General features: G+C 39.6%; 1 protein-coding gene across 1 annotated transcript in view; it reads right to left on the bottom strand.

Annotated features, from left to right (window-relative positions):
- ALCAM (activated leukocyte cell adhesion molecule) overlaps positions 1–14,360 on the bottom strand; it is a 208,301-nt gene extending 193,941 nt beyond the window's left edge. The window contains exon 1 of the mRNA XM_060098739.1: positions 13,637–14,360. Coding sequence (XP_059954722.1) covers positions 13,637–13,709 — 73 coding nt within the window. The 5' untranslated portion in view covers positions 13,710–14,360. The remainder of the gene's footprint in view (positions 1–13,636) is intronic.
- Between the last annotated feature and the right edge of the window lie 921 nt (positions 14,361–15,281).

Below are 15,281 nucleotides of genomic sequence, written 5' to 3'. Positions count from 1 at the left end.
TTCATGGCATGGTCCACAATACACACATATTTTCTGTGGTACAAATATATTCAATATTGCCTGTGTGATTGATCAACTTCTCATGAAATCTTTTCTATACTATTTTTGCCATATTCAGGAAAATGCCCTGATCCAAAGGTTTAATCTAAGTATTAAAAACAGGAGAAATAAAAATATTACCAGTCATTTAATGCCTACTGAGAATGTGTTCCTACAATTATCCTAGAAAAACTTAGTTAAATAAATCAGTTTAAATAAATTTTTGTGTTTCTCTGGATGATCTTACATTTAATGTTCAATGTCTATGAAAACTCAAAGAAGACAGTTATTAAGGTTTTTATTTTACGTCAATCTGGATTGACACCTGGAAGAAAAATTAGTCTAACTTTATTTCATTTCTTTTTATACTTCATTGCGTAGCTTGGGTAGAATACGGCAAATATTGTTTTTTTTTTTTTTTTAAAGAACCATAATTCAGGAGATTAGTCACTCTCTAATTAAATTTTTAAAAGCAATTGAAAAATTGTCTCAATACAGATATTTCTAATTCATATGTGAATATATGTAGGCTTTATTAATAATCGATATTTCTAATTTTGACTAATGTGTTTATTCAATCATCATGTATGTACTGGGGATATACTGTATATCAGTAGACACTGAGCAGAAAAAAGACTAAGACATAGCCCTGCCTCTAGAACACAAAAATCTTCTAAAGTAGAAAGAAATGAATAAACAGGCAATAGGCAATAAGTGAAATTAGCTCTGGAACTACACTGAACGGACACTTTAGGGCGATCAACGAAGAATTTCTGGAGAAGATGGAATCTAAACTGTGTTCTGAAGGATGGAGATGCTAGCTATTTTTCAGACAAAGGGAGGGTGATGGGGGAGGGTGCAGAGAGAGTTCTGGAAGAGGACAGTGACATGAATAACAACACAGGAAACTAGAAGGCCATGGCACACTTAGAAGTATGGCTGGAGCATGGACTTCCAAGAAAGACTGTGTTGAGAAATGCATGAAGGACCTTAAATGCTATGCTAATAAGTTTGCAGTTTATCCTTACTGTAACAGGAAGCCATTGAAGTAATTTAAGCAGAGCAGTTACAAGATTCTATTCATATCTTACTCATTTTAATGGCAGAGGGGAGAAGAGATTGGAGGGGCACTAGACTGAAAACTTTAGACTGTTTATTTTGTTCACTTCCTTAAAACTGTTTATGACCACTACTCTATTTTACTCAGAATCTAGAGTCTACATAAATCTGTTATAAGCACACACACATTTTCTTACTCCTAAGTTACCTCTGGCCAACTTACAGAAATGACCTAAAACAGCAATATGCTCTCAGACACTGTGAACTACAATCTGCAAGGTGTCTCTTTTTTAGCCTTTATTTTACCTCTAAGTTTAGATTTCAACCACAGGATCACAATGCAATGATGTTTCATTATCAGATAAGAATTGTGTCATCATAAATATGATACTAATAATTAATGAATAAAGTCTAGGCATTTGTGAATGATTTATTTATTTTATATAGTGAATAGATTCAAGGTTATGCCCAATAAATAATATGACATCACTCTCATTAATATTCCACTTCTTGAGTAGGAAAAAAAGGTGGAGTGGGGAGGAGCTACAGCTATCAATTTTATGATTTTGATCAACCTGAGACCTCTCTTCTTTATGTACTCATCGGAGTAAGCTGGGTTTATATTTGTATTTGCGGGAAGGTGGAAAGATGAACTGAAATTAAATATTTCAATAATACTAACAATTTATTGAGAGCGTATTATTTGACAGTCATACTATTGAATGAGTTTGTCCCTACTGCACAAATTAGGACAGAAGACGGGTTAAGCAATCTGCCCAGTGTCACCGGGCTGGGAGGGTGGAGGATGGAGATACAGGTCTCAGAACCACACAGTCTGGCTCCAGAAGCCACATTCTCAAACTCTAATCTATCACAGAAAGAAAACTAAATAAAACCAGCACTTACTTGAAAGAACGCTTAAAACCGTAATGCATAAACTACAGACCTCAATCCCAGGCTTCCCTACCAGCACCGCTACAAGAGCACATATCTAATTTTAATACAAAATGTTTAAAATCTGTCTCTGTTTTGGAGATTCTTACATGTACCAGAGAACTGGGCAGTTTCTTTAACTGATGGCATTTTCGAAATAAATTAGGAGGTCTATGTGTCTAAATTGAGATTATGCAATTTTCTGCAGAACTCAAAAATATAATTTCCATTTTGAATAAAGAGTAAATGGGGATCGTCATTTAAAACCTTTTTTTCCTTAATTGGACCTCCAGTAAAAATTATTGCTTACCATTGATTCAAACCTATATAAAATTCTAAATCAATGTATAATTTTGAAGCTTAGAAATTTTAAGCTGCAAAGATCTTAGAAATCATATGAGACAATACTTCCTTGACAAAAGTGAACCTCATAAAGGGTAAATGAATTGTCAGGGTCACACAGGTGATGGATATCAACTTAGATTGAAAATATAGTTGGAGTTATCTAAATCAAGGGGATATTGGGGAAAATAAAAAAGAGGGAAAGATATGAGTATAGGCCATTTCCACATAGAAATCTATAATCACTTGATTAAAAATCTAGGCAGAGTGAGAAAAATACTATTTTTCTTCTCCTATTCTAATATATAACTGTTTTCACTTAATAGATACCACAAAAGTATTATCAAAATATTCATTATTTTATTGGAAATAAACTTTGTTCTCCTTTGATGCTTTGCTATATTAAAGTATGCTTCTCAAGAGTATACCTACTTTATTTCTTCTAGTGATTTATTATGCAAAGGGTATAGGGAACTAAGAACTAGGGTTTTAAAACAATTATTTGTAGAAGCATGTTTTGAATTCCATTAACAAGAGGAAGATATTACTCAATTTCAATAAAACATTAATATTAAAATTACAGATTTTTAGTAATTTCACCATTAAATTAGAGGTCACCAGAAAATCATAATTAATAAAGCACCCTCCAGTGCTCACAAAAAAAAAGTAGTGGAGCTCCCTCTACTGAATTATGGTTGAGAAAATATGCCTTGTATTTAAAATCATAATTTTATCTTCAAAACAATTCTATTATAATAATTGTAAATTTTTTCTCTTTCTAAGCTCTAGTAGCTTTCAAATTACAGAAGCACATATGCAATATCAATTTCTAAGAATAATATTGTAAATTACATATGTCTTTATAATTTTAGAATGTGTTCTTTCTCTTTCACGATTTTTGTTTGCAAGAAATTACATTTTAAGGCTGCAATTTTCAATTTGCGTTTTTCCTTTGTTTTCCTTGAGTTGGTAAAACTAAAAAGTTATTTGACAGATACTGGGACTATGATACATCCTAGTAAGAATATGAATTCCAATTTTGTTATGAAAACTCAAAAATGTAGTTTAATGGAACTAAATATATCTTCCAACCAGTAAAATGCGGTATTTCACATATTTTTCTGATATGAATAAACTGGCATTTATTATAATATTGTGATTACTTTAAAATGTGATTCATAATGATTATTATTGGTTGAGAGTCCACTATGTGCCACGCACTGAGACATGCGCCATACACTCATTATCTTTTTGAATATTCATATCAAATGAACTTGATAGTACTGTAATCCTCATTTACAAAAGAGAAAAAAAGACAAGAGACAGTAATCAAACTAATGCTCTGATACAGAACCCAAGCTCTTGAGCTCTTGTGCAATGGAATATATGCTATGTATTGACAGTCTGTGAAATCTGTAAGCCTTGACAGTCTATAAAAATTAAGCAATTAGTTTTTAATACCACTGAGGTATAGCCACACTGTACACAAAAAAGTCACTACTCAGGCAGTTCAGATCCTTTCTAGCTGAACATTTAGGATCAATTCTAAAAAATGATAACCTCTAAACTATACCTGGAAACTCTATTCTTTTTACTGTTTTATCATTTATTTTAGAAAGAAGACATACTTCTTATCAGCAAAGAGAAAAAAAGCTGAACAGATGCAGGTTTTGTTTTAATAAACAGATACTTATTTGCCATTCTAGTATGATAAGAAAAGCAATTTTATCATATGCTAATAAATCATTTCTAAAGGAAAATTTCTATTTGAGAACTAAATTACCATATACTGGGGCTGTGTTGAGTAAGGGATTAATCCAACAGGGTAAATCCAAATATGTATTGCATTTTACTCTTAGATCTGATATCAAAAGCATTATTCATATTTAGAGCCATGCTCATCTCTGCAAAAATATAAAACCTATGCCTTATGACCAACATAAACACTTTTCTTGGGAAGTGTCATACCTATCACCACATAGAGAAAATGCTTGCGGAATGAAGTATAAATGCCACAAGTTTGGACATTTAAAACTGAATGCTAAGCAGAAACTGCTTTAGTTTCATAAAATTACAGTATATACATACTAATATTAAGTCCATTATGAGTGTTTGTTGCCTTGTTTTAAAAATATATCTTCAGCATATGCTTGTTGAAAACTCTTCATGTACATATTTTATGTTTTTTTAAATAAAAGTAACTATAAAAATATATTTTACTCCTTTTCACAATAGGTCCAAAAGTTACAGGGTGAAACATTTAGTAGCACTGGCTTTTTTAATAAATTTACAGAAGATGGTATTTTTATCAGCTCATAAACAATTTTGACAAGCCTGTTAAAACAAACTTGTTGGAAGAAATGTTCAAAATATGATTTACTTAAAAATAACTGAAGTCTGTTTAGTAAAACTATTAAACTGGGTTTACAAAATGGCATTAGTTAGACGTATATTGCATCTACAATGAACAAACACGAATATTTGGAAACCATTTGTGTAATGAAAAACATTATCAACTACTCTTAAGGCTCACATCTTGTTGCCTGTTAATCCACTGCTTCAGTTAATCTCATATCACAGAGTATGAATCTTCTAAAATGGAAGAAAATATGGCTTACAATTACATGGTTTATGTTCTAAAAGTTACCCATCTTATGTGGAAAGAGCAATGATAATAATTCATAATAAATGCACTTCTTTCCTACATTTGTGGTTCCATCCCATGTATAAAAATTTAGGCACAAATCTGTCTATAGCTTTTGCCTTACATATGAGTGTGTGTGCCTATTACTCCTATAATTCTCACTTTTTCCATAAACTTTAAATAAATAAGAACCAACATATCCTGGTTTTTAAGAAGTTATAGTAATAGTACAGAATTATGGAGGAAGTATGGGGAAGATGCATCCCCATATACTTTAGCTGGGACTAAAGATACTCTTTTTTAAATAGAGATATATTTGACATATATTTGTTTTAGGTGTACAGTATAATGATTTGATAGATGTATATATTGCAAAAATGATCACCACAATAAGTTTAGTTAACATTCGTCACCACACATAGTTACAATCATTTCTTGTGATGAGAACTTTTAAGATCTACTTTCTCAGCAACTTTCAAATATACAATATAGTATATACTCTTTGAACCGTAATTTTAGAATTTCTTTCTAAACAAAAAATACACATATTCTTTGACTCAGCAATTTCACTTCTAAGACATTTTCCTGCCAACATAATTGCTCATATGGACAAGAACAAGTATTAAGATGTCCACTGCCATATTGTTTGTAACAAATAGATTAGAAACAATCTACATTTCCAAGAGCTGGGGAAACGGTTAATTATGGTGTGTACAGTAAACTCCAATACACCATGTTAAAAAATGAGGTAGAGCTATATGTGCTGATATTAGATATTCTCTTAATCTCCAACATGTGCTGCAAAGTGAAAAAGGAAAGGTACAGTACGTCCTCACTAGATAGTTTAAAGGGTGGGAAGTTTATATGCAAATATGTGCTAGTATATAAGCATTTGAATAAAATCAAAGAGATCCTCTTCTGAACCCCGTAACTGGTAAGTAAATTAGGGAAATTACAAAAAAAGTATTTGAACAACTTCAAGGAATTCCTGGTCACCTCCAGGAGTTAGAGCCATGTTCCTCCTCCTTAGTGTCTTCACTCATCCCATTCTCTCAGCCCATATCTTTTGTTTGATTATTTCTCATCTCATACTTCAGATATCACTTCCTGAAAGAACCTTTCTGAGTTTTTCCTAAACTCTAGACCAAATTTGGCCACACTGATGTAAAATGCTCTTTATGTGCCCTTGCCGTACTTAGCAAAAGTTCTAGCAAATAATTATATAATTAGTTGACTGATGTCTGTTTCCCAGAGAGAACATAATTTCTTGGAGTGACAGTGGACCTTAGTTATGTAGTAATTAGTTCATGGCAGTATCCCCAGCACCAAGTCCAATGCTTTGCACATATTGGGCACAATAAATATTTATTGAATGCTATTATTATACATTGAATGCTTAATTGACAAGAGTTTTAATTTTGGATTGGTTAACAATAAGACCTTAGGCAAGTAGCTAAGTAATTTTAAGGTTCTTCATAGCTCCAAAACCTTGAACCTACGGGTCTAAACATACATCAAACTAAGGACATTGTTGTCTCTAAAAATGGTGGTTAATCTTCTACTGAATTTTAGGTAATCTCTTTACCTGTATCTTCATCTATCTCAGCTGTCAAATAAGAGAACTGAACAAGATAGACATCTAAGGCACCTTCTCATTTTTCCAATAACCCCTCTTCTACCACATTTTAGCTTCTGATCATGAATTGCATGCCTTTAACCCTTCAATTTCTCTCTCTCTCTCTCCCTCCACACACACACACACACACACACACACACATACACTTTCCATAATTTTATTCCTGGGGAAGATAAAGTTTGAGCAGTAGGAAACAGTACTCTTACTGGACACTACTCTATAATATATGAGCCTCTATAATATTTCTTGCCCAATAATCTGAAAGAAGAGGGTGTAGACTGTGAATATGGGGCTGAGGATCTGCAGTAAGGATCCCTGCTGTTGCCACACCCCTCACTACTATCCTGAGAGGTAGACTTCCATCAAGAGAACTAGCCTAGGGAAGACTATTAGAAAATGAAAGACCATGGAGAAGAATTAATTTTTCCTGAACAACCAGCCAAATCCCAGAAGCAAAGCTTCATAGGTTGACCCACAGCAGACTACAGTAGAATGGCATGGAGCTAAAATCAGAAAAGCTCCCAACTGTCCAGCTTAAATTGCCAAACTGAAAAATAATTAACTACATAAAATGGTTGCTGTTTTAAACCGCTTTATTTTGGAGTACTTTATTATGTGGCATAGTTAACTGATACACTGTGGTTCAAAGTTTTAATAAGAGTAGCAAGACTTATTTTTCTGTTTTTTGCTTGATTTGGAGCTGGGTAAACTTTATAGCCAGAAACCTCCCTACTATTAGGGAAAGTACTTGGAAATGTGCTGACAAGAGTTTTAGCCACAGTGTCCAATGCCCGCTCCCTTCAATCCGTCTTATTAAGGACAAATCTATGGCATCCTTTACCCGTGTGCTTAGATAATACCCTCTCACCTTTCCTACCTCCATCTGCTTTTGGAGTTTTCTGAATATCTGGGACACTCAGAGATATTTGAACCAAATAACATGTGGGTGATCAATTAGGAATAGTCAGTCTTGGCACCAACTGTTCTGGCTATATTGTTGGCTGTCCCAAGTCAGGTCACCATATCTAACTGATACAACTGTAGTTCACATGTACAAAAAGACTTGAGACCCTCCTTCAATTTTATAGATATTCTTGAAAATTGATTTTTAGATCTAAATTGATAGTGGAGCTACTGAGAAACCCCACAGAAGAACAGAGTGGGAATTGTGCAGTTGGCTAAGAAAGGATTTCAGGATCAAATTGAAACAGGCCTTCCCTAGATAACTGCATGGCTAAGTATAGCTCCCAGGTGAATTTTAAACATCATTATTCTCTTGGCATCTCAGGTCGATTCGGTTTCCACTCCAATCCATGGAATCCTTAATGTTCCACACCTACTACAATATTCTGGGTTTCCAGCCATAACCTTATATCTCTCTTATACTTGACATTAAAGAGGTATATAACCTCTTATTGATACTTCACTATAGCTGATACTTAAATTTAAAAGGTTAGAAATATTCAGTTTGTTAGGATGAGGAATGTCTTATAGTTAAGTATTCTATGACAGACACATAGACAGTCAAGTCATTAACAATTATTGTGATCATCTAATTTGCCATCCAAACTGCACTTTTGAGAGTAAAAAGGGTACCATTAATAATCGAATAAACCAGGCATAAACCAGGAGTGTCTTGGATATACCAGGATGTATGGATCATGGAGTGATAGAGAACAGAGCTTTAGGGGAAAAAAGGCAAGGAAGCAAGCCAGGGAAACTGGACAGCTGTCTAATTTCTGATTAGTCTATTCTCCCACAATTTTGTTTCATTTTATTGCAATGCTAGAAGATCAGACACAGTCATGTTCATTGAAGTACCTCAACTCAAAGTTGAATTATGTAATCCTTTGATTAGAAACTATTATGGATTTTGCACAACTCTGATTGCCCCTTGAATGGAATGGATAATTGAAAACTGACTGGATAAATAAGAGAGGAAGCAGTAAAAGCTAATTTCATTCTTGGAACATACACTAGAATAATGGGCTATGATAATAGGTTACCATAAAACAATTACTGAATACCACAGCACAATTGGAACTAGTCCTAGCTGAAATATATATGGTATTCTGTCTAATAAGGTTGGGGGAAAAGAACATAAATTTTGTTACTTAAACAAAGAAATTAGCTGGATGAAAATATCAGTAACTCCAAATATACGATAACATTTTGTACACTATAGGGATACTTGTAATAATTGTAGGATTTAACCTTATCAAAGAGCCTATAATATCCTCTTCTTAAACACAGAAGATATATTTTAGTCTTGGCTTTGTTCTCCATAGGGAAAGGAAACTTCTGCCTTAATAAAAAAAAGTAATGAGAAATATAAATGGACATTTTTCTGGACATTTTATTGAAAATAAAAAGGAGCTGATATCCAAAAGTAATAACCAAATAAATATTAATTCATCAGGCAGCACTCCCAAGAAAATTTTCTTTAGTATTCCAGTGGGTTAGCTCGTCTTAATATGCCACATACATTCATGTGTGAGAAATAAAATGGGCCTTTTGAAAACCTAACAGTGAAGAATAAAATTAACACTTTGAGAAGAACTAAATTTAAGTTTCCATGTATACACACAGGCACAGAGATACTCTTTTATCATAGCTGTACCTATGTTGCTCTCCTGCGTATTTGGGATAACATGTTGCATGTGTCAGAGAGCTAGAACTCTTTGATGATGTTTTATGTGAAATAGATGGCCAGAACAAAAAGAGGTGTGTTTGGGAATATAAAACAAGGTGATTATAAAGCATTTAAAATACTACTATATGACAAAAAGCTGTCATCTTACACTAAGTAATGCTGACAACTTAGTGCTCAGTTTTACAAAGGCCTATATTTAGTGCCATGAAAACTTGAGGGAGAAAAAAAGAAAAGAAACATTTTTGCCTGCTTTTAATAAAATAGTCAAAGTGATAATTAAGTGGAATAAATTAAAGAGTGTTATTCTATTAAGAATATAATAAAAGTCTTAATATAGCATGTTTTACTTGAAAAATTCAAAATGCTGAGCAAGGGAGTTACTAATCTCACCAAAATCAGAACAATGTACTACATAGGGAGATAATTTTACAGATGGGAAATAAAAAGGAGTAGAAAAATAACTTCCCCCAAGTTTACAACATTCTTATACAGCACAGCTAAAAACTGAACACATGAGTACTGACTTCATTATAAATAATTTTTTGTTGACACTTAGGAGTCTTAAAGTAGGTTTTTATTGATTTTCTTCTTTTTAATAAGTCCACAGTAGACAAGCGTTTTCTTCTAAATTTCTATTTAAAAAGATATGCTAGTTTGAATTTTCTAAAAAGTCAGAAAAAGTTTGGAATCTAGTCATGAAAATATTTTGGATTTCTATAGATTTGAAAACAATGGGAAAGCATTATTATTTTCTATTTCCTTCTGTATTGTACTTACAACCATGGAGCAAATCAACTTCTTTGTTTAGGAGCCTTTTTAGGGTGTACATATAAGGCTTTGTCACATAAACATATTAGCATCAACCATCACTTACATTTTATTCTAGGAACTATATATGAAGTTTAAATAGAGCCAGTCTTCCAGAAGGAATGGGTTGCATAAATGGTTTTTTTTTTTTTTTACGACCTAAAGCCCTTTCTGACTGTTGGGGTCTCTTTTCCCAGGAGAATGGGAGACTAATTCTCTCCAGTATATATTTTTTTAATAGCCTTATTCAGGCTTGGAGGAGTAATCACAAGATACGAGTTTATAAAAGTAGGAAAAAAAGAAAAGAAAACTAGCAATTGGGATCCACTGACATTTTTCTAGTAATACAACTTATATGAATCGTGTCTGTCCAGGCTGTCTGAAAGCATTAGAAAAATACAGTTGGAAAATGACTCTGCCTTGACTAAATGGGCTTTTTACCCTAGGTCATTAGAAACAAACGGTTGAGCTGACAGAGCTCTCAGAGAGCAGAGCCTTAGTCCATCCTTTTCCTTACACATGAGAATACTGAAACCCAAAATGGTGAAATGACTTGCTCAAGTGCCTGAAGGTAAATGGTCCCAAAACAAACCTAGGAAAGCAGTCTACTGAAAATAGTGCCCCATTAAATCATAAATTGCTATTGGATTAAATAAATCATCAAAGAAAAAGCAGTATTACTGCCTACTAAGCAGTTTGCAGTTTTGAAATTATAAATTTTATTAGTTCCACATCTGTTAGTCTGAAAGGACATTATTTGAATTGATGCTCTTCCCAAGGCCTATTGAGATAAATGGATACATTCCAAACATGATAACGCACTGAAAAAAAAAGCTTTAAGTGTGCTTATGTCTTGGAATGAACTTTTTATCAGTGAGCAATTAAGAAACATTCCAGAGGGGGTGCACACAGATGACCCAAGAGAAGAAACAGTTCAGGGCCCATCTCCTTGTTGTAAATAATCAAGGAAAGCCTTTTTTTTTTTTTTTTTTAAAGCAATACAAAATGTTACCACAGGCTGACGCTCTTTCTACGAGAATAATAAAATTCTTGCTCCCTCGGATGCTGAGCTCATACTTCGTTGCCTTCATCTCCGAATTCAGTTTCCGTGGTTCATAGATAATTCTCCTCCTGCCTTCAAAACAGGTAACATGCCATGCCTAAAATATATCCATGGCTACGTAGCGACTACAGACCGACAGACCTGCAGAGGCAGTTTCACAAACTCTAGTTTTTGTTCTCTAGGTCTGGACACACTATCAAAACCGCTCCGGAAATGAAAAGCTGCAGGCGGGCCAACCCTTCATTTAGTCCCTTTGCCTAAGCCAGCTATTGGTGCTGCATCCCCGCGCCCCCCACCCCCCGGTCTCAGCGGTGCAGAAGGCTCTGGAGGAGGGGCACTTGCCGTCCAGGACTTGCACCCTGAGTCTGGACGTGGCGCTTTTAGTGCCATAATTCTTTCTTTTAAAACACACTGACGCCGCACAGAAAATCTGGCGCATTTGCCAGCCGGGTAATTTCAAGTAAAGCGTTGATCTGAGGATCTGAGTCTCCTGACCCGCAGATCAGCAGCGGGTAGGCGGCGGTGAGAGAGCCCGCCCCGCTGGCTGAAAGCGCGCAGCTGGGTGCCGGCTAGAAACGCGCGAGCTTGCTGCGTCAAAAGAATCGCCGAGAAGATCAGAAAGAGGAACCTCTCCCTTTTTAGCAGTTACGTGTGCGGAAAAACCTGTCCTCTGAGGTGGCCCAACTGAAAATAAATTGCAGCACGGAAAAGGAAACTGGGAGTGTGCCTGTGGTCCGAGCGTGGTGGTGTAGGTGAGACTACGCTCTCAAAGTGGCGAGGGGGTTAAACCGAAAACCAGCTGTGGGACTGTGGGCGTGTGGATCTTCGCACTGAACAAACTACAGAACCCTCATCCTCCCTCCTCTCTCCCCTCGGCTCCAGAGTGAGTGCCCCTCCTTCCCACACCACACACTGGGATCAGGAAAAAGTGAAATCCGTACAGTGCCAAAGCCCAGGGGGTCTCTCCTTCCTACCTCCCGGGGGTTCTCACCCCCCCTCCACCTGCTTTTAAATCCTGTTCGACTCTCGATTCACAGTCCCAGCCCCAGAGCCGGCGATCTGTCACAGATGCCTCTTGCTCTAGCCTCAAAAGAGCAGGTGAGCTCATTACCTCGACTCGAAATGGAACTTTAAAAATGAGATCAGAACGGGAGGGGGCCCGCACCTCGCGCGTACACCACCACTAACACACACCGCGGCGGCAGTTCACAAACACTAGGGATCTGCAGGCACTAACCCCGAGCCCCACTCTCCCCCCTTTTCTGGGAGAGCTCCAGAGGCTTTCAAACCTCTTCTTTGACCTCAGCATGCCAACAACTGAAGGGATGTGCAGAAATTAAAAGACGCGAAAAGGAAGTGAGTTTTTCTTTGATAAAAACTAAAGAAAGGGGCAAGAGTACAAACAGAAGCCGAAATAACAAGTAGTTTTATTTGCAATTGTCTACGAGGGGCTAGAGATCAAAACTTCAAAGGGAGAAAAAAATTTCCCCCCAAATCTTCATGTCTAGAGAAAAATTAACCTGCTGCTCTGTCAAGCGACGGCGAGCACGCAGAATTTCCTGTTAGGGTCAACTTACTTCAGCCACCCGGCGGGTCTCAGGATGACAGTGCCAGGGGACGTCCATAAGGGCAAGGAAAGAGATTTCCGGGCGAGATATATTAATTGTTGGGGCTTTTGCCTTTTTTTTTTTTTTTTTTTTCTTATGAGGCTCAATACAGAACTGAGAACTGAGGTTAGGTCACAGGTCCTGTGGTTAGGTTAGGTCACAACCCCCTCACTAAGGGCTCACAAACCTGGCTGCGAATTCCAGTCCAGGCTGCGTTCTTTGCCCGCCATCACCCCTACTCTCACCACCCACCCAGACAATGGGGGAGACGGCGTCCAAACCACGGTCGGAGCTTTAGGAGGTTTTAAAAGGGAGTGATTGAAGCCCTCCCTTCCTCCTCTACCCCTCCCCCTCCCATCCCCGCTTCGCCTCTCACCACGGGAAGTTACCAGGGGATTTATCACGAAAAAGTGCGAGCTATTGCCTCCAAGAGCTAAGCGAAAGGAAAACTGCCCAGAGCGCAGTGACGTGGACTTTGATATCCAGAGACTGGAGGGGTGGTCAGAGGGCGAGAGCTCGCCGCCCAGGCTGGAGCCGCAGGGGGGAAGGGGAGAGAACCAGATGAATCTTACCCGTGGGCTCCGCGGAGCCCCGGCCCCGGCCGCACCCAAACTTCCTGGAGATTTATCCAGTCCCCCCAGTCGCTGCTCCAACTTCAGCCAACCGGTCGAACCCAAATATGCGGCACAGGTGAGGGTACCCAGGGCCAGCTCTGTGCCCGCACCGCCGTCCCCTTACCTCCCCCACGCGCCCCGGCGCGCCTCCCCGGGGGTGCGAGGCCCGGGCCGGGGACCTAGGAAACTGCCCCCCGGCGCAGGTTGGCCTGGGGCTGCTCTGAGGTCCTTGCTCTTACCTGGCCGAAGGACAGCAGCGGAGATCAAGAGGCAGAAGACCAGACGGCAGGAGGAGGCCGCCTTCGATGCCATATTCCTCCTCCTCCTCGGGGACCACCGACAGAGTCCGCGCCGCAGGAGGGGGCGTCCTCCCCGGCCCCGCGCTGCCTGCGCGCTCGCGGGTCCGGACGAAGCGGGCAGCGGCTTGTCCCAGACACACCGCCCCCTGGGCTGTGGCGCTGCACCTTCGGGTGTCCGCCGCCCGCAACTTTCCACCACGCAGTGCCCCAACTCCGCCTGTCTCCCCGTCAACACACGCCCTTGGCCCCTTCGGCTGCTCCTCCCGGGACCGGCGACCCTCTCTTCTCGGGAGACACTTGAGTAATTCGGAAAGGTATACGTGGTTCTTTTTAGCTGGTCTGTTATTTTCCTTCTCTTGGAATAATAATAATAATCGTAGTGGCAGTGCGCATAAAAAGCCTGGTGCTAGGAAACAGTTGCCGGGAGGGGCAACAGTGGGGCGACAGGTCCAGGCGGTCTCCTCAGGTGGTAGCGGCGGTGGCAGCGATAGCAGCGGCGCCAACAGCGGTCTCTGGGCTGCTCTGAGTGGAGGGACTGGAAGGCGTGTGTAAGCTGCCGCTTTCCTTCTCCCTTCGCCTCCTCCCTCTCTCCTCTCTCCTCCCAGCTTCGCGGGACGTGGAGCCAAGCGCAGGTGGTAGGAGCTGGATCTGCAGCCTAGAGGCGCTGCAGGACCGAGTCCGAGAAGTCCGCCTCAGGAGCTCCACTGGGCTGTCACGCTCGCCGAGGCCCGGAGACCCAGTGGGCGGGGCTTTCCAGTGGCTCCGCCCCGGGGGCCACGCCCGCCAATAGGGAGCCCGCCCAAGAGCTGCTCGCTCCTGGGTGGGCCCCCAGGACTGCCACTTCCCTGTGGCGTTATCTTTGCCCTAGTCCTACGGATTCTCACTTCACGCTGCCCACGCAGCTTCGCCACGGTTCAGATTGCCCTTTTCTTGCCCCCAGACGCCTATCCACCGGCTCACTCCTCAGGGACTTTTCGGTCGTGATATCTCAGCCCCCTTCTCCTATAAAGAGAGTAGTGGGGCAGGGAGGTGGGGGTCGGGACCTCGCCGGGGACTCGCACTTCGGGTCCAAGGGTGAGAGCGAAGGAGGAAGGAAGGGGCTGAAAGAGGTGGCAAAGGTGGGAACTCACCTCCTGGGAGTTAAGAGAACAGCTAGTGGTTGGCGGGGTGGGGGCGGGAGGGGGTAATTCACTAAGCTGATTCCTCCCCCCTACTCCCGCCACGTGCCCTTCTCGCACGCACCTTGTTTTGCAGGCAGATTGAGTCGACTGCCCACTAGCAAATAGAAAATATTCACTCTTTCCCGGGGGAAATTAAATCAGGAATTTCTAGATCATACTTCGTTACACGGATTTTCCCAATGTCTACCAAAGCCAGAGCGAGTGTCTCTTTTATTTTGAATTAAGCGGCGATTTTAAGTTACAAACAAATCCTCAAATTACTCAGATTAAAAGCCAAGCTTCTCCTCGTCTGTCCGTTCCAGAAAGCCAGGCATCCCAGCAGATGGACAGGCCTCTCTGGCAATTTCTAAAGATTGGACCACATCCCAGGCGGAACGTCAGGAAGCTGTGTCGCTTTCAGATCA

The sequence above is a fragment of the Mesoplodon densirostris genome, chromosome 5, assembly GCF_025265405.1.
Source record: "Mesoplodon densirostris isolate mMesDen1 chromosome 5, mMesDen1 primary haplotype, whole genome shotgun sequence".
NCBI classification, from domain to species: Eukaryota; Metazoa; Chordata; class Mammalia; order Artiodactyla; family Ziphiidae; genus Mesoplodon; species Mesoplodon densirostris.
The sequence above is the reverse complement of the archived record's forward strand: the minus strand, read 5'-3'. Positions and strand labels throughout refer to the sequence as shown.